The sequence below is a fragment of the Cyprinus carpio genome, chromosome B11 (assembly GCF_018340385.1).
Source record: "Cyprinus carpio isolate SPL01 chromosome B11, ASM1834038v1, whole genome shotgun sequence".
NCBI lineage: Eukaryota > Metazoa > Chordata > Actinopteri > Cypriniformes > Cyprinidae > Cyprinus > Cyprinus carpio.
This window is the reverse complement of record NC_056607.1, coordinates 14993173-15006200: the sequence shown is the minus strand read 5'-3', so window position 1 is coordinate 15006200 and position 13028 is coordinate 14993173. Positions and strand designations below refer to the sequence as shown.

General features: G+C 37.0%; 1 protein-coding gene across 6 annotated transcripts in view; it reads right to left on the bottom strand.

The window, feature by feature from the left end:
* Positions 1-13028, bottom strand: part of kaznb (kazrin, periplakin interacting protein b) — a 134257-nt gene that overhangs the window by 42551 nt on the left and 78678 nt on the right. Inside the window, exon 1 of one of the 6 annotated variants that reach the window (XM_019090792.2) lies at positions 8490-8655. The exons of the other annotated variants lie outside the window; for them this stretch is intronic. Coding sequence (XP_018946337.1) covers positions 8490-8592 — 103 coding nt within the window. The 5' untranslated portion in view covers positions 8593-8655. Of the gene's footprint in view, positions 1-8489; positions 8656-13028 lie in introns of those variants that run through there. 6 annotated transcript variants of the gene reach the window in all.

Genomic DNA, 13028 nt, shown 5'->3' with positions numbered 1-13028 from the left:
TGAAAGTTTTACAGAGAGAGAAAGTGAAAAATATATAGTATGATCAACTGACAGAACAACAGACAGACATAGAAACTAAAAATGTCACCTTGTTACTTGTTAAAAAACAACACCTAGTTAAAAAATGAGTCACATAATTAATCAATCATTTTTGAGTACTTGAAATATGCTCCCTGAATATGGCAGCACAGACATTTGCAATAAAAGTCCTCAAATTTGCTTCTAAAGCAAAATGTCTTCCCACAAAAGCACTGACGCTTCATTAGAAACCAGAGTAATTAGATTTTGAACCACCTGCAACTTATGGAAAATGGAATGTACTGTATCTTCTCCATACATCATTCCCCAGAGAGTGGAGGCTCACATCGACCAGAGCATGAAAAGCAGGACTAAAAACAATAGTATGAAAAATTAAAGCACACCTGGGAGGACACAGCAGCTCTCCAGAGAGACATCTGATTCACTATATTTGAATTATTGATCAGAGCCCCTGCTGACAGCTGCACATATGAGAAAAGCCTCACAGGTTTGAGAACCGTTAGTGATTTATCTGCTCAGGTTTACATAGTGCTACTGATCCATGCATGCCTAGAACAGGCTAGCTTTCTGAATTATACATTAAAAGTGGTCTGTCCTTTGCTATGGTATGCCAGGTAAAGGTGATCACAAGAAGACATTTATATACCTCTATTCACAACAAAGCCTGTCTGCAAAGACAAATAAGTGTAACAAACAGCTCAATTGTACTTCAGCTTGTTGTTTTTTCAGATAATAGGGCCGGTCAGATACTAGACACAAGTGTGCGTGTCTGTTAAAATGCCAGTGCTAATGTCAGCATTGTTTTGTTAGTGTTGTATCGTTTGAATGCCCAACCTGTTGTTTGACCACTCGATTGGACGTTGCAAAAGCGGAAAACATTTAAAACCCACTTTTTGTCTACATACAATGTGTATTCTTTTAAAGGAATCGTTCAACCAAAATGAAAAATTTGCTGAAAATGTACTCAACCTCAGGCCATCCAAGATGTAGAAGTTTTTTTCTTCATCTGAATTAAAACATCACAATAATCCACACAACTTTAGTCCACCAATTAATGTCTCCAGAAGCAAAAAGCTGCATGTTTGTAAGAAACAAATCCCCCATTAGGTGTTTTAACTTTAAAACTTCTAGACAAAATGCCATTATAAAACTTCCTCCAGTGAAAAAGTCCTTTCCCTGTTGTCCTTTCACAACAAAATCCAAAACACGCAGCTTAGGCATTAACTGATAGAGTCATGTGGATTACTTGTGGATTTTTGTGATGTTTTTATCAGCTGTTTGAACTCTCATTCGGACGGCACCCATTCACTGCAGAGAATCAAGGGATGTAATGCTAAATTTGTCCAAATCTGTTCTGATGAACAGACATCTCATCTACTTCTTGGATGGCCAGAGGGTGAGTACATTTTCAGATGTACTCTGTTTTCATTTTTTGGGTGAACTATTTCTTTAAGTACACTCACACTCAAATTTAATCTAGTTAGCTATTGTACAAAACAGAAAGACGTCACACTTTTTCTCCAGTGTCTCATTAGAAAGCATGCCGATGGCATCTGCGGTATGAGCGGAAGTGTTGGCTTCAGGTCTCGTGTTGATAGCTGTCTGCCGGGATGGGGTCTCTCCAACTCCTCCTCCTCTTTTCAAGTTAATGGAGTGCTTTGATGACATTAGGCATTTCCTCCGGCTGCAACACGCGTAGGGGGAAATGAAAGTAACATATTGGCCCCTGATCGATATCTGGATGGGAGACGTGGGGGGAATACAGCAGCGGCATATCGAGACTGCGTCACCGCTGCAGCACGAGGAGACGATGAGAGTATGTTCAGGGCGAAGCGATGAAAGTGCAGATCGATGCTGTCGAGACCCTGGAAAGATTCCTAATGAATAAATCATGCTCGCAGAGGTCTTCAGCATTTAGACCTGGATCTCCGGAGCAATTCCTATGCTAATAGACTCAAGGGTTATTATAATAGGGCATGTAAACAAATAATTATAGCTGAGATAGATATATCATCTATGACGTTATTAATATCTCTAAAACTAATTCTGAGAGGCTGTCACAGTTTATATTATTAGTGTCGTTCCATATTAAGTCTTAAGGCTTTTTTGAGTGTCAGCTATGTGATGAATTTTTGAGCATAAGTGAGAACTGCAAATTAATTTATGGATGATAATTAATTCAATCATTTTATGCTACCCAGTGTGATTCATTCAGTACTGCAAACATCTCACATTATTCAGAGTGACAAGGTAAAAAAAATAAATAAATACGGGAACATTTTTTTTCACAAGTCAGCCTTTTTCTTGAGACCAAAAATGGAGCGCAAACAAATAACTCACACAGATGCTTATACCAATCTATCTGACACAAAACAAGCCAGCAGCAATACATAAATTTACAGCAGGAGGGTAACTATACCACGACAAACTTGCTTATGAATCAGAACTACTGGCAGACTCTAAGGGATATTGGCCATTGGAGTAATGCTTTCAATTATTTTTGCAGGACTGCAGACAAATTTCGCACTGTGATGTGTGTGGCATTACATGACTTTGCAATAATCAGTATTTTTGTCTTGTTTTCCAGTAAAAACATTTTTAAAAGGGAACGCACACACAAAAAAAGAATAATCTATCATCATTTACTCACCCTCATGTTGTTTCAAACCTCTATGACTGACTTTCTTCTGTGAAACAGAAAACATTTTGCAAATGTTTTGTCGTTGTTTTGGACTCCACTGATGTCCATTACACAGAAAAAAAAACAAATTAAACATTCTTCAGAATATTATTTTATGCTCATATAGGTTTGAAACAACAAGAGGAATAGTAAATGATGACAAAAATTTAATTTTCCTTCAAAAATTATTCTATTTTGCTGATTATCAAGGCTAAAACTGACTTCATAATTTCGAATGGCTAGTGCTTATAAAGTAAATGCTTCTTGTTCACAACTTTGCATATTTTTTTTTTTACTGAAAAACAAGAAAAACATGATAATTTTTATGCAGTGAAATACATATACAGATGGGAAACCAATGATAAAACAGCCAAGTGAAACCAAATGGCACATATGTCAGGCATACAAAATAGTTCTCAGAGAATCCACTCCCACTGTACTGATGAAGCCTGTAATTAACGGCCTGCTATGTGGTGACATTAATTAGCATCAAAGTTAGAAAACCTATGAAGTTTGCACTGACGGGGCCTTTGGCCTCTTCTTATGCATCAGACAGGTAGGAGGACCAACTGTCACTAAAGGAGAAGCTGAATTATTCTTAGTTAATGGCAGCCTTTCCAAACATTGGAGATTCAGATATTAATATGCATGTTCAAGTCAATTAAAACAGAGGACGTTCCCTTTCATGTGCAAAAACTGTACAAGGATCACCAAAAACATGGTTACGTTAATTTTAGACAAAATCACAAGGTCGTGTTTGAGAATAGGAAAGTCGAGAGAAAATGTGTGTGTGGAGTGCTAAATTCCAGGCACACTCTGTGACCAATTTGACCCCGGATGAGGACACAGAGCAGACAGGCTATTCATCTTTTTTGCACGCTCACAGTCTGAGCAATTAGGGGTCCGTCTATGACTGGCTTTCTGACCCCAAATGCGGCATGATTATAATAAATTGCTCAATTAATGCTAGTCTTGCAGTATACACAATTTGCTAATCCGAGTTGTGTTTGATTCAGATTTCCAACAAGTGGTAACGAGTTGCCGGGCTTATCTGCCCATCAGACACAAGTCTAATTTGTGCCCTGATTCCACAGACAATGCTAGAAAAATCTGAGCAAGTACAATGACAAATAGGCATCTCATTAGTCTGAAGACTGAGACTGGCTATCAGTGTAGGTTTCTTCATAGACATATTTGAAAGTCTCGTTCCAAATTAATGCATCCATAAATGAACAAACCAACCGTTTCAATAATGCATGCCAACACTTGGCCTCTATGTGATTAATGTTAAGTACAGACAATAGCTGACTGGCTTAGTGGTCGACAGCAGGATTGATCTGTCCTCATTACCAGCTGTAGACGAGGAAGAGCTTACTGCGTGTCAGCAGCATCTACCTCTATGTCCGAGCAGACTGACACTTCTCCTACCTCTTACCAACTTCTGTTTTTCCTCCTCTTCCCATTTATATTTTTCCTCATTTTCTATATATTTTAAAGGGTTAGTTCACCTACAATCATTTACTCACCTTCAAGGTGTTTCAACCCTATATAAGTTGTTGAACACAAAAGAAGATATTTAAAAAAAAAAAAAAAAAAAAAGTTGATGGTCCCCATTGACATCTACAGTACTTTTTCCATACTATGGAAGTCAATGGGCACCATCAACTGTTTGGTTACCCATATTCTTCAAAGTGACTTATTTTGTGTTTAAAACAGAATTTTCATTTTTGGATGAACTATTCCTTTACACCAGGGATAGGCAACTCCGGTCCTGGAGGGCCACTATCCTGCAGAGTTTAGCTTCAGCCCTCATAAAAACTCACCTGCCTGTATCTATTTAGTAATCCCGAAAACACTGATTGCCTTGTTCAGGTGTGTTTAATTAGGGTTAGAGCTAAACTCTGCAGGACAGTGGCCCTCCAGGACCGAAGTTGCCTATCCCTGCTTTACACCATCCAAAGCCCTGTGAAGGGAGTCACCAAATCATGATAAGCAGTCCAGTGATTCAAAATAATTTTGCTTTTTTACAAAGATTGTAATGTTGTGTTGTAGTTCATGGAAGCTCATAGAAGTATTAAATAAATATATTTTATCTTTATAAATAGAAAATGAATGGGAAAAATACTTCCGTAACTAAAGCTGTGAAAAAATTAGGTGTTCTCTATTGCACTCTATTCTACCTGACTTTACACTTCCTCCACATGAAACTCCGGTCAGGCTCTAATTAACAAGCTCTTTGGCTAACGACTAAGATTTCCTTAGAAGGAGAAACTCTGGAAGGATTTCCAGTGATGTGGGCGGCATTGCACAGGGTACTCGCTAAATAAAAGCCAGTGAGACTGCAAGCAGTGAAATGGGCCAGCGTGGATCAATGTCAGGTTCACCAGAGCCAACAAAGTGATGTGATTCAACATAATGGAAAAGAGAAGGATACTGTGTGACATACCACCATATGAGTCACTATGAGCGAGAAAGTAAGAGTAAGGGACATAAAGGAGAAAATTGCTGAGGAGTAGATGAAGCTTACTGTGAAAGATTGTTGGAAATCTTGCCAGTTCTTGGCACGAGGGACAAATGAACCACTACAGAATGTAATTAAAATAGAAAACACATTACAAGAAAACCCACTGTATTGAGTCTAGCAAGTTCATCAGTGTTTAGGGGAGAAGTGGTGATGCCTGATTGAGAAAGGAATCATTCTTTTGAGTCAAATCTTTTCAATGAATTACTTTATCCAATTCATAAAGCATTTCACTCAAGATTTTGACTCAAGTTCAACTCCAATCTGGTTGCAATGGTTAACATCTGACTGGAGATTATAAGTGAAAAAGGACTTTTAAGCTCTTCACACAAAATAGTTTTTTGGTGCCTCAAGAATTCTGAATTTCTTTTCCAATGGGGTGAACTAATCCTTTAACAAAAGGACAGATCTATTAATATATGCTCAGAGAAATTCCCTAAAATGTCCTTTCTCTTGTAAATAATTTTAATAAAGGAGCCATTTAAATAAAAATCGCTTACAATGCAGGTGAAATGAGGCACGGTTTGCTACACTTTGTATTTACTGTAGGGCAGATGAGTATCTAAAACACATCAGGATGGACCTGGCGGCACCTCCTTGTCCCTGATGGGAAGTTTGAGAGGTGTTCCAACACACGCTCTCCTCTTGAGCAGTGTTTAATTAACAACCCAGGAATCCTAATTATGGAGACCTCAGCATTGATTTTATTTAAGCAAGATTTAACCAAAACAGCCTCAAGAGACGTTCAGAGCAGCTGGCGAGACTCGAATGGAAGACGAATATCCTTGCAAGTGGCCTAAAATACCTCTCATTAAAGGCTTATAATCAATGTGCCCTCTAAAATGCACCACCAAAAAACACACTCGCTCTATGTCCACAATACATTATGTAAATAGTTTCTCAAAAGGTCAAATGCAAATTTGGTAGAAGTAAGGACGGAAAACTTTTCTAATTTCGTACCTAAAAATTCTTCACCAAACTTCTCTTATTTTATCTATATCAAGTGTAAAATTAAATGTCATTCCAACACAAATGAAACCTTTGGAAACTCTGTAAAATGAGTTAAGCGAAAAATATGCCCATTAAGCTCAAATTGAACTCAAAAGGAAACAGAAATTATTAGTCCTATTTAGGAAAGAATGAGCAGAACTGATATGTCGACACGGCTGTGGGATGGACAACATAAACTAGCGGGATGCAGGCATGCAGAAAAAATGATAAGAATGAGTTTGATGTCATAACACACGCCTTGAAGATAAATATTTTCTTATAATATAGCATATCCACATGAGGGACTGCGTTGTGTCTATTGGCACTTTACTCGCTCAGAGAATACCGTCTTAGTTGCTAAGCAACGGTTACATAAAAAAACACAAGCTTAAATCTGAATCCCCTTTGCACATGAAAGTGTCTGGGGATAAAGTGGGGGAGTATTCCACAGTTCTTAAAAAGATGGAATGAAGTTGAAGACAAAAGACATTTAATTACAGGTGGAAGAAACTCACATAATTACACTGCTAGCGAAGCATCACAGAACTGATAGTCCTCCAACCTACAGTTTTCCTCATCCACAAATGTTATCCACCAATTAATTCAGACTGAACAGCTTAACACAGATTTTATTCAAACTTTATTCTGTAGATAATTTCTGTAACTAAGTCTCAGATGTGCTATCTTGTGTTTTTGTAAACTTTTTTTCAACTTCTCATTCACATTATCAGATTTCGGTTAAAGATTGTGTATCATTGTATGAACAAATAAAGGCCATTTATTTAGAGAACCCTTTTTCAGTTGTAAAGATTATGGCATCATATCAGAAACTTTTACAGGGTTTTACAGCGAACAGTATTTTAAAGGTCAGACGTCACTATAGAACATTACAGTGTAACAGACTTCAGCAGAGGTTTTAATCAAGGTTAATCATATGAATCACTTTTACTTTTTGCTAATCATGGATAATAAATCCAACTCTTTAACTCGGCATACACATAAACCTCATCCAATATATGCAACACAAAAATATGCATTTTGTGATTTCTGCAGTTTCCTAGAAAATGCATGCATAAATCATGTAAATTACCACCTCCTTGTTTACTATTTTCACTGTTTCTTTGCATTGTAGTTGTCATGATTGTTGTACTGTATCTCTTTGAGTGATAAAAAAAAGAGTGTATCTCTTGCCTTCATGATGAAATTTTAGGCGTTGTTGTTTTCTGTGTGGAATGTAAAGAACTATGCATGATGGGTTGAAAAGCTTGATGCAATATTAAATGGGTATATACAGTATACCCACTTTCTTCTTGCTCTTCTTTAGAAATCCACATAAATCATTACTTGAAGTTACACCTCCTTTATTATACAAAGTGTTATTCTGAGAGACAGACCAATCAACATCATCAGCATGTACACATGTGGCACCCTGTGAGCCAATGGAAGCCAGTTAACTTGTCCAATGAGAGATGGTCAACATTGAACAGGTCAGGTGGTGTGTGACAATGAGGAATGAATACTGCAATTGCAAAAATAAAATAAAAAAATAAAAAAAATAAAAACATTAAAAAATAAATAAATGATCTTGCTCATTTTGACACACATGGTTCCCATTTAGCTTTTCCTTTAGCCCATAACTAAAAAAAATACTGTGTGATTGTGAGTAAGGGTTACTTTAATTGCAAAAATAAAGTAAATAAAAAATCTTGCTGATTTTGACACATATTGAAGGTTTCTATTTGGTTTCTCATTTAGCTCATAACTAAATAAAACTAAAACATTGCAGTGTGAAAATGGATTACGGCAATTGCAAAAAAATAAAATTAAAATAAAATTAAAATTTCTTGCTCATTTTTGAAACATCTAAGGTTTCCAACCCCTGTGCTATGAAAGTGACATCCAAAGCGATTCTGTCTTTTCACCAGCCCTAGTATGTGAGAACCGCTGGTGTCAGATGCCCTGATTCTGCTGAGCTCAGTTTCAAATGATGTCCTGAAACCTGAAATCTGTGAGGGCACAACCGAAGAGGTAAAAATGAGCAGCTGTCTACTAACCACAGCACCGTCTCTTGACATAAAGAACAGATCCTGCACCAGCTAAAACATTAATCGCAGATGAATTCCACAGTAGTAAGTGGGACAATGCACATCTGGTGGAAAAAAGCCAGTGGATTATAGTCTCTACTTGATGCTAAAGCTAACATTCTTTGCTGTTCTTAAAGGACTGTCTGAACGACAGGAGCATATAAATACAGTTTACCTTGCACTAGATCGTCCTCATCCAGATCCCAGGGCACACAGCCAGGCCAACGCATGTTGTCTTCCATCCAGAACCATGGAGACGCCAAATTCGCCCTCTCCATCCCAATGTAACCTTACCTAACTAAGGCTGCCGGTCGTTGTGGCACACTCTCAGTCTTATTGACCCATCCAGTGCTTCTCCAGCAGCTGGTGCAGCCCTCCCCATCCCCCTTTCCTCACTGTAACACTTTCTCGCCCTGCCCAGGAAGTGGGCTGCACAGCAGATGGTTAGTTTCTCTCTCACTGTCTTTGTCTTACTGAACCCTCCCATTATACTTTAATCACAACCACTTACCATGCAGCAATGTCACAAATATGTGATATATATGCAAGTAATAGCTTTGAAATACCATAGCTAAAGCGTTACTGATCTAATATTAGTCTTGACAGGATGGCTTTGATATCTCAATTAGAGAAAACGGCATCTACACAAACATCACATCTCAGCAATTAGTGGGCTCAGTGACGCAGCTTCAATATTTGTGTGGACTCACTTGTGTTTCTGTGGATTACTAGAGAATACTTCTAATAGTATGGTTAGGTAAAAAATGTTAGCCTGAATGCACTGTAAGTCGCTTTGGATAAAAGCGTCTGCTAAATGCATAAATGTAAATGTATTCGTTCTGGGTGAGGAGGACATTATAGTGCCACATCTTAATGAACTTTAAGGATTAGTTTATTTCCAGAATAAAATTTTCCTGATAATTTAGTCACCCCCACGTCATCCAAGATGTCTTTCATTTCTTGCTTTCTTCAGTTTAAAATATTTTTTTTCTCCATATAATAGACTTCAATGGTGGCCATATAAAAAATTAAGAAATGAAAAGAAATTAAGTTTTTTTCTCCATATAATGGACTAAATTGCAGTTTCAATACAGATTCAAAGGGCTCTACATGATCCCAGTCGAGGACTAAGGGTCTTATCTCTCGAAACAATTGGCCAATTTAAAAAAAAAACAAACAAAAAAAATCAACTACACACATTAACCAAAAATTCTACTCCAGAAGGCGAAAAACAATGCGCGTCTTCATGCATTACTTAATGTGACCTTCTTTGCACGTTTGCTTTGTAAACACTTGGTTGGTATAATGCGTGAGGTCAAGCTAGTGCAAAATAATCATTTGTGGTTAAAAAAGTATATAGTTTTTTTGTTGTTGTTTTTTTTTAGAAAATAACCAATCGTTTTGCTAGATATGACCCTTATTCCTCGGCTGGGATCGTGTTCAGCCCTTTGAAGCTTTTTGATGCCTTCAGTCATGGTCTGGAGGTCCACTGATGACTGGGGTAATTAAATTCATACTACATTTCTGTTCTGAATTTATAAGATGCTTCTAATTTAATTTAAAATTAAATTGATTTGAATGTTTACTGAAAATTACTTAGAGTTTCCATACACACAATAAACCTTAATTTGAAAGATTAATGAAGGATTAATAAGCATTAATAAACATGAATAAATAGATTTTTTTTTTTAATATTTAACTAGATAATGATGTAACAAGAAAATTGTATATTAATTTTATTAATTCACACGACTTTTCCGGGTCTGGAAACCACACATTTTATTTTATGTAAATTTATTTTAAGTCATGTTTAGGTTGGGCAAGTCTTTTTAACTGACTTTAACCAATGATTTTTTTAGATTAGAAAGTACCTTTATGGTTATGGATAAATGAAGAGATTGCATTAGAGGTATTTTGAAAAAATGGCTAAGGATTTTGGCACTGCTGACCACAGAGGACGGTCACTGGCGCATGTCACAATGTCAGCAATATTATTGGGACTGTCAGTCATTAGTTGCTGAGAAGCATAACATTTTATGCTAGCCTGTACTAAATGCTAGCTCAGCTGTGCATGTTCATAAAAATGTGCAATAAGTTTCAGTGACAGAATAAGAGAGCAAAGAGAGGTGTAAGAGAATTGAGAGACTTAGTAATTCAAGGACACACATAAAACTCTCAGTCTGGCACAGTGTGTCCATGTCATTCCACTGCAGTAGGGCTTAATGGAGTCCAGATGGGCTTCTCCTCACTTGGGTCGCTGAGATGATGTCAAATCAAGCAGTAAAATTTCCAGTAATCCTCCCCAGCCTTTGGCCTTCACTGTTTGCCTTTAGCCGCTGGCCTTCCATGCCCTGGACCTGTCCTGAGTCAACCAGCACTGCAGCTCCACCTGTCAGGAGCTGCCCCAAGGCCCCAGGAGGCATGGCTTGGGATATTATGAGTCTGTGAGGGAGGCACAGAATTCCACAATGCAACAGTCTGGTCAGCAATCAGAGGCACTGCCCATTTCACACATGAAGAGGGCATTTCTTAAAGACACAGAAGCACACGACTAAAGGGTGAAATGACTAATGACGGTGTTTGGTAATTGAAATAAAGGTAAAATAAAATATAAATATTAGATTCAAACTAGAAATGTTGATTTGGCAACTAACAGACATAAATAAGTTTGTTGAAGTAGTAAAATTAAATATAAAAAAACTGAAATAAAAATAAAGCTATACAGAAACATAAAAAAAAACCTGTAACACTTTAGTATAGGGACCAATTCACACTATTAACTGGTTGCTTATTAGCATGCGTATTATTAACATATTGGCTGTTTACTAGTACTTATTAAGCACAAATTCTGCTTAACCATATTCTACATCTCTAATCCTACCAATAACTAAACTCAACAATAACCTTACTAACTATTAATAAGCAGCAAATTATGAGTTTATTAAGGGAAAAGTCATAGTTAATGGTTTGTTATTGGCGAGAATTGAACCTTAAAAGTGTGACCATAAAAACTAACAAAAATGACAACAGCTATTAAAAATAGTTCATTATTTGAAATAAAGTTTCAAATGAAATACAAATATTAGATGAAAAACTGAGAAATGAACAAAAGAAAATATACTTAAGCTAAAGTACTAAATTTAATATAAAATGACAACAGCACTTTTTGAAATAAATTAATAAAATAAAAATGAAAATTGAAAATATTAAAATAAAAGCTCATTACAAATATTAATAAATACTATTAGTAGTATAACAGTACATATAATAAGTATAGTACTGTTATAGTACTAGTAAGTATAGCCTACTGGAATAATAATGATAACTCAGTCATCATTTCCTCACCGTCCTGTCTTTACAAACCTTTATGACTTTCTTTGTTCAGCATAATAACGCAAAAGACTTGTGATTTTTGTCCCTACAGTGAAAATCAGTGTTGTCTGAGGTCCCTTTTACTTTCATTATATGAACAAAAAACGAGTATATATATATATATATATAGAGAGAGAGAGAGAGAGAGAGAGAGAGAGAGAGAGAGAGAGACAGAGAGAGCAGCTGTAACTATAATAGCTAAATCCAAAAAGTTAGCCAACTTAATCTCAAGTTCATGGAAAATACAACTCAAGTGCAATAACAATAAGAAAGTAATTAACTGTCCCTGTGAACACCTGCCACCTGGCTCTTCATTCTAATACATCATGATGGAGAGTCCCCTGTCACTCTGCCGCTTCAAAGCAATTAAAGCCTAACAGCATATTACCATGGGCTCATTCCCTGCCTCTGACAATTAAAGACTTCTCTCCACCCAATTCATCATGTGTGAAGCATGTGTGCTGGATGTATTCGGGATTATCCAGACATACTCCTTCCATTCATAACTTTTCCTTTCCAGGGCACACAGGCGGAAATCTGCTTACAAGACAAGCATTTGGAGTTCATTTGCAAGCTTAAATGACTTAGCATTTCATTCATAACAAAATACAGTACAGTGGCAGCGCTTCATATTACACTCTAGACAGTGGAACAAGTCAGCAAAAAAAAAAAAAATCGATATAAACAACTATTTTGCTGAGTTAACGCTTAAGCTGTGGTTTAAAATGGAAGACATTAACTGAATTTTTGCAAACCATAAACTATTTTAACTTCAAATGAGACGCGTGACTGTCCAGTGCAACCGATAATTACCTTCCTGGATGTTCTTGGCCTTTCACATCCGCTCCTTCCTGTTCTGACAATACCATATACCTGCTTCCCTCCGTGTTGCCAGAAAGGAAGATGGCCCACAGCCAAAAATATTTTCCCATCAAACAGAACAAATACCATCTGTGGCTCGAAATAACTTTGAACAACTCGGCTGGCCTCTTAAAGGCGAAAATGGAAATAAAGAAACAACTGAGCCCTCCCCCCCCAAAAAATAACAGAAGGAATTAGCAGATTTAAACAAGACCTGTAATTACACATTTGTGCTGATAAACTGCGAATTCACTTTCCAAAAGCCCCCTGTTGTTCAATCCTGGATTGTTTTCAATGTGTACTAACTCAGCCATCAGCAGCAGCCTGCCAGTTTGCTTTCATCAGCCAATAACACAGAGATTCCACGAACAGTAATTCTGTTCCTCATGGGGCTTGTAAGTAAGGCCCATAGTGACAGAATCCAAAGAGCAAGAGTGTAGAACAGTGTTGCTTAGCAATTTTAATAGACACATGTAGAGAA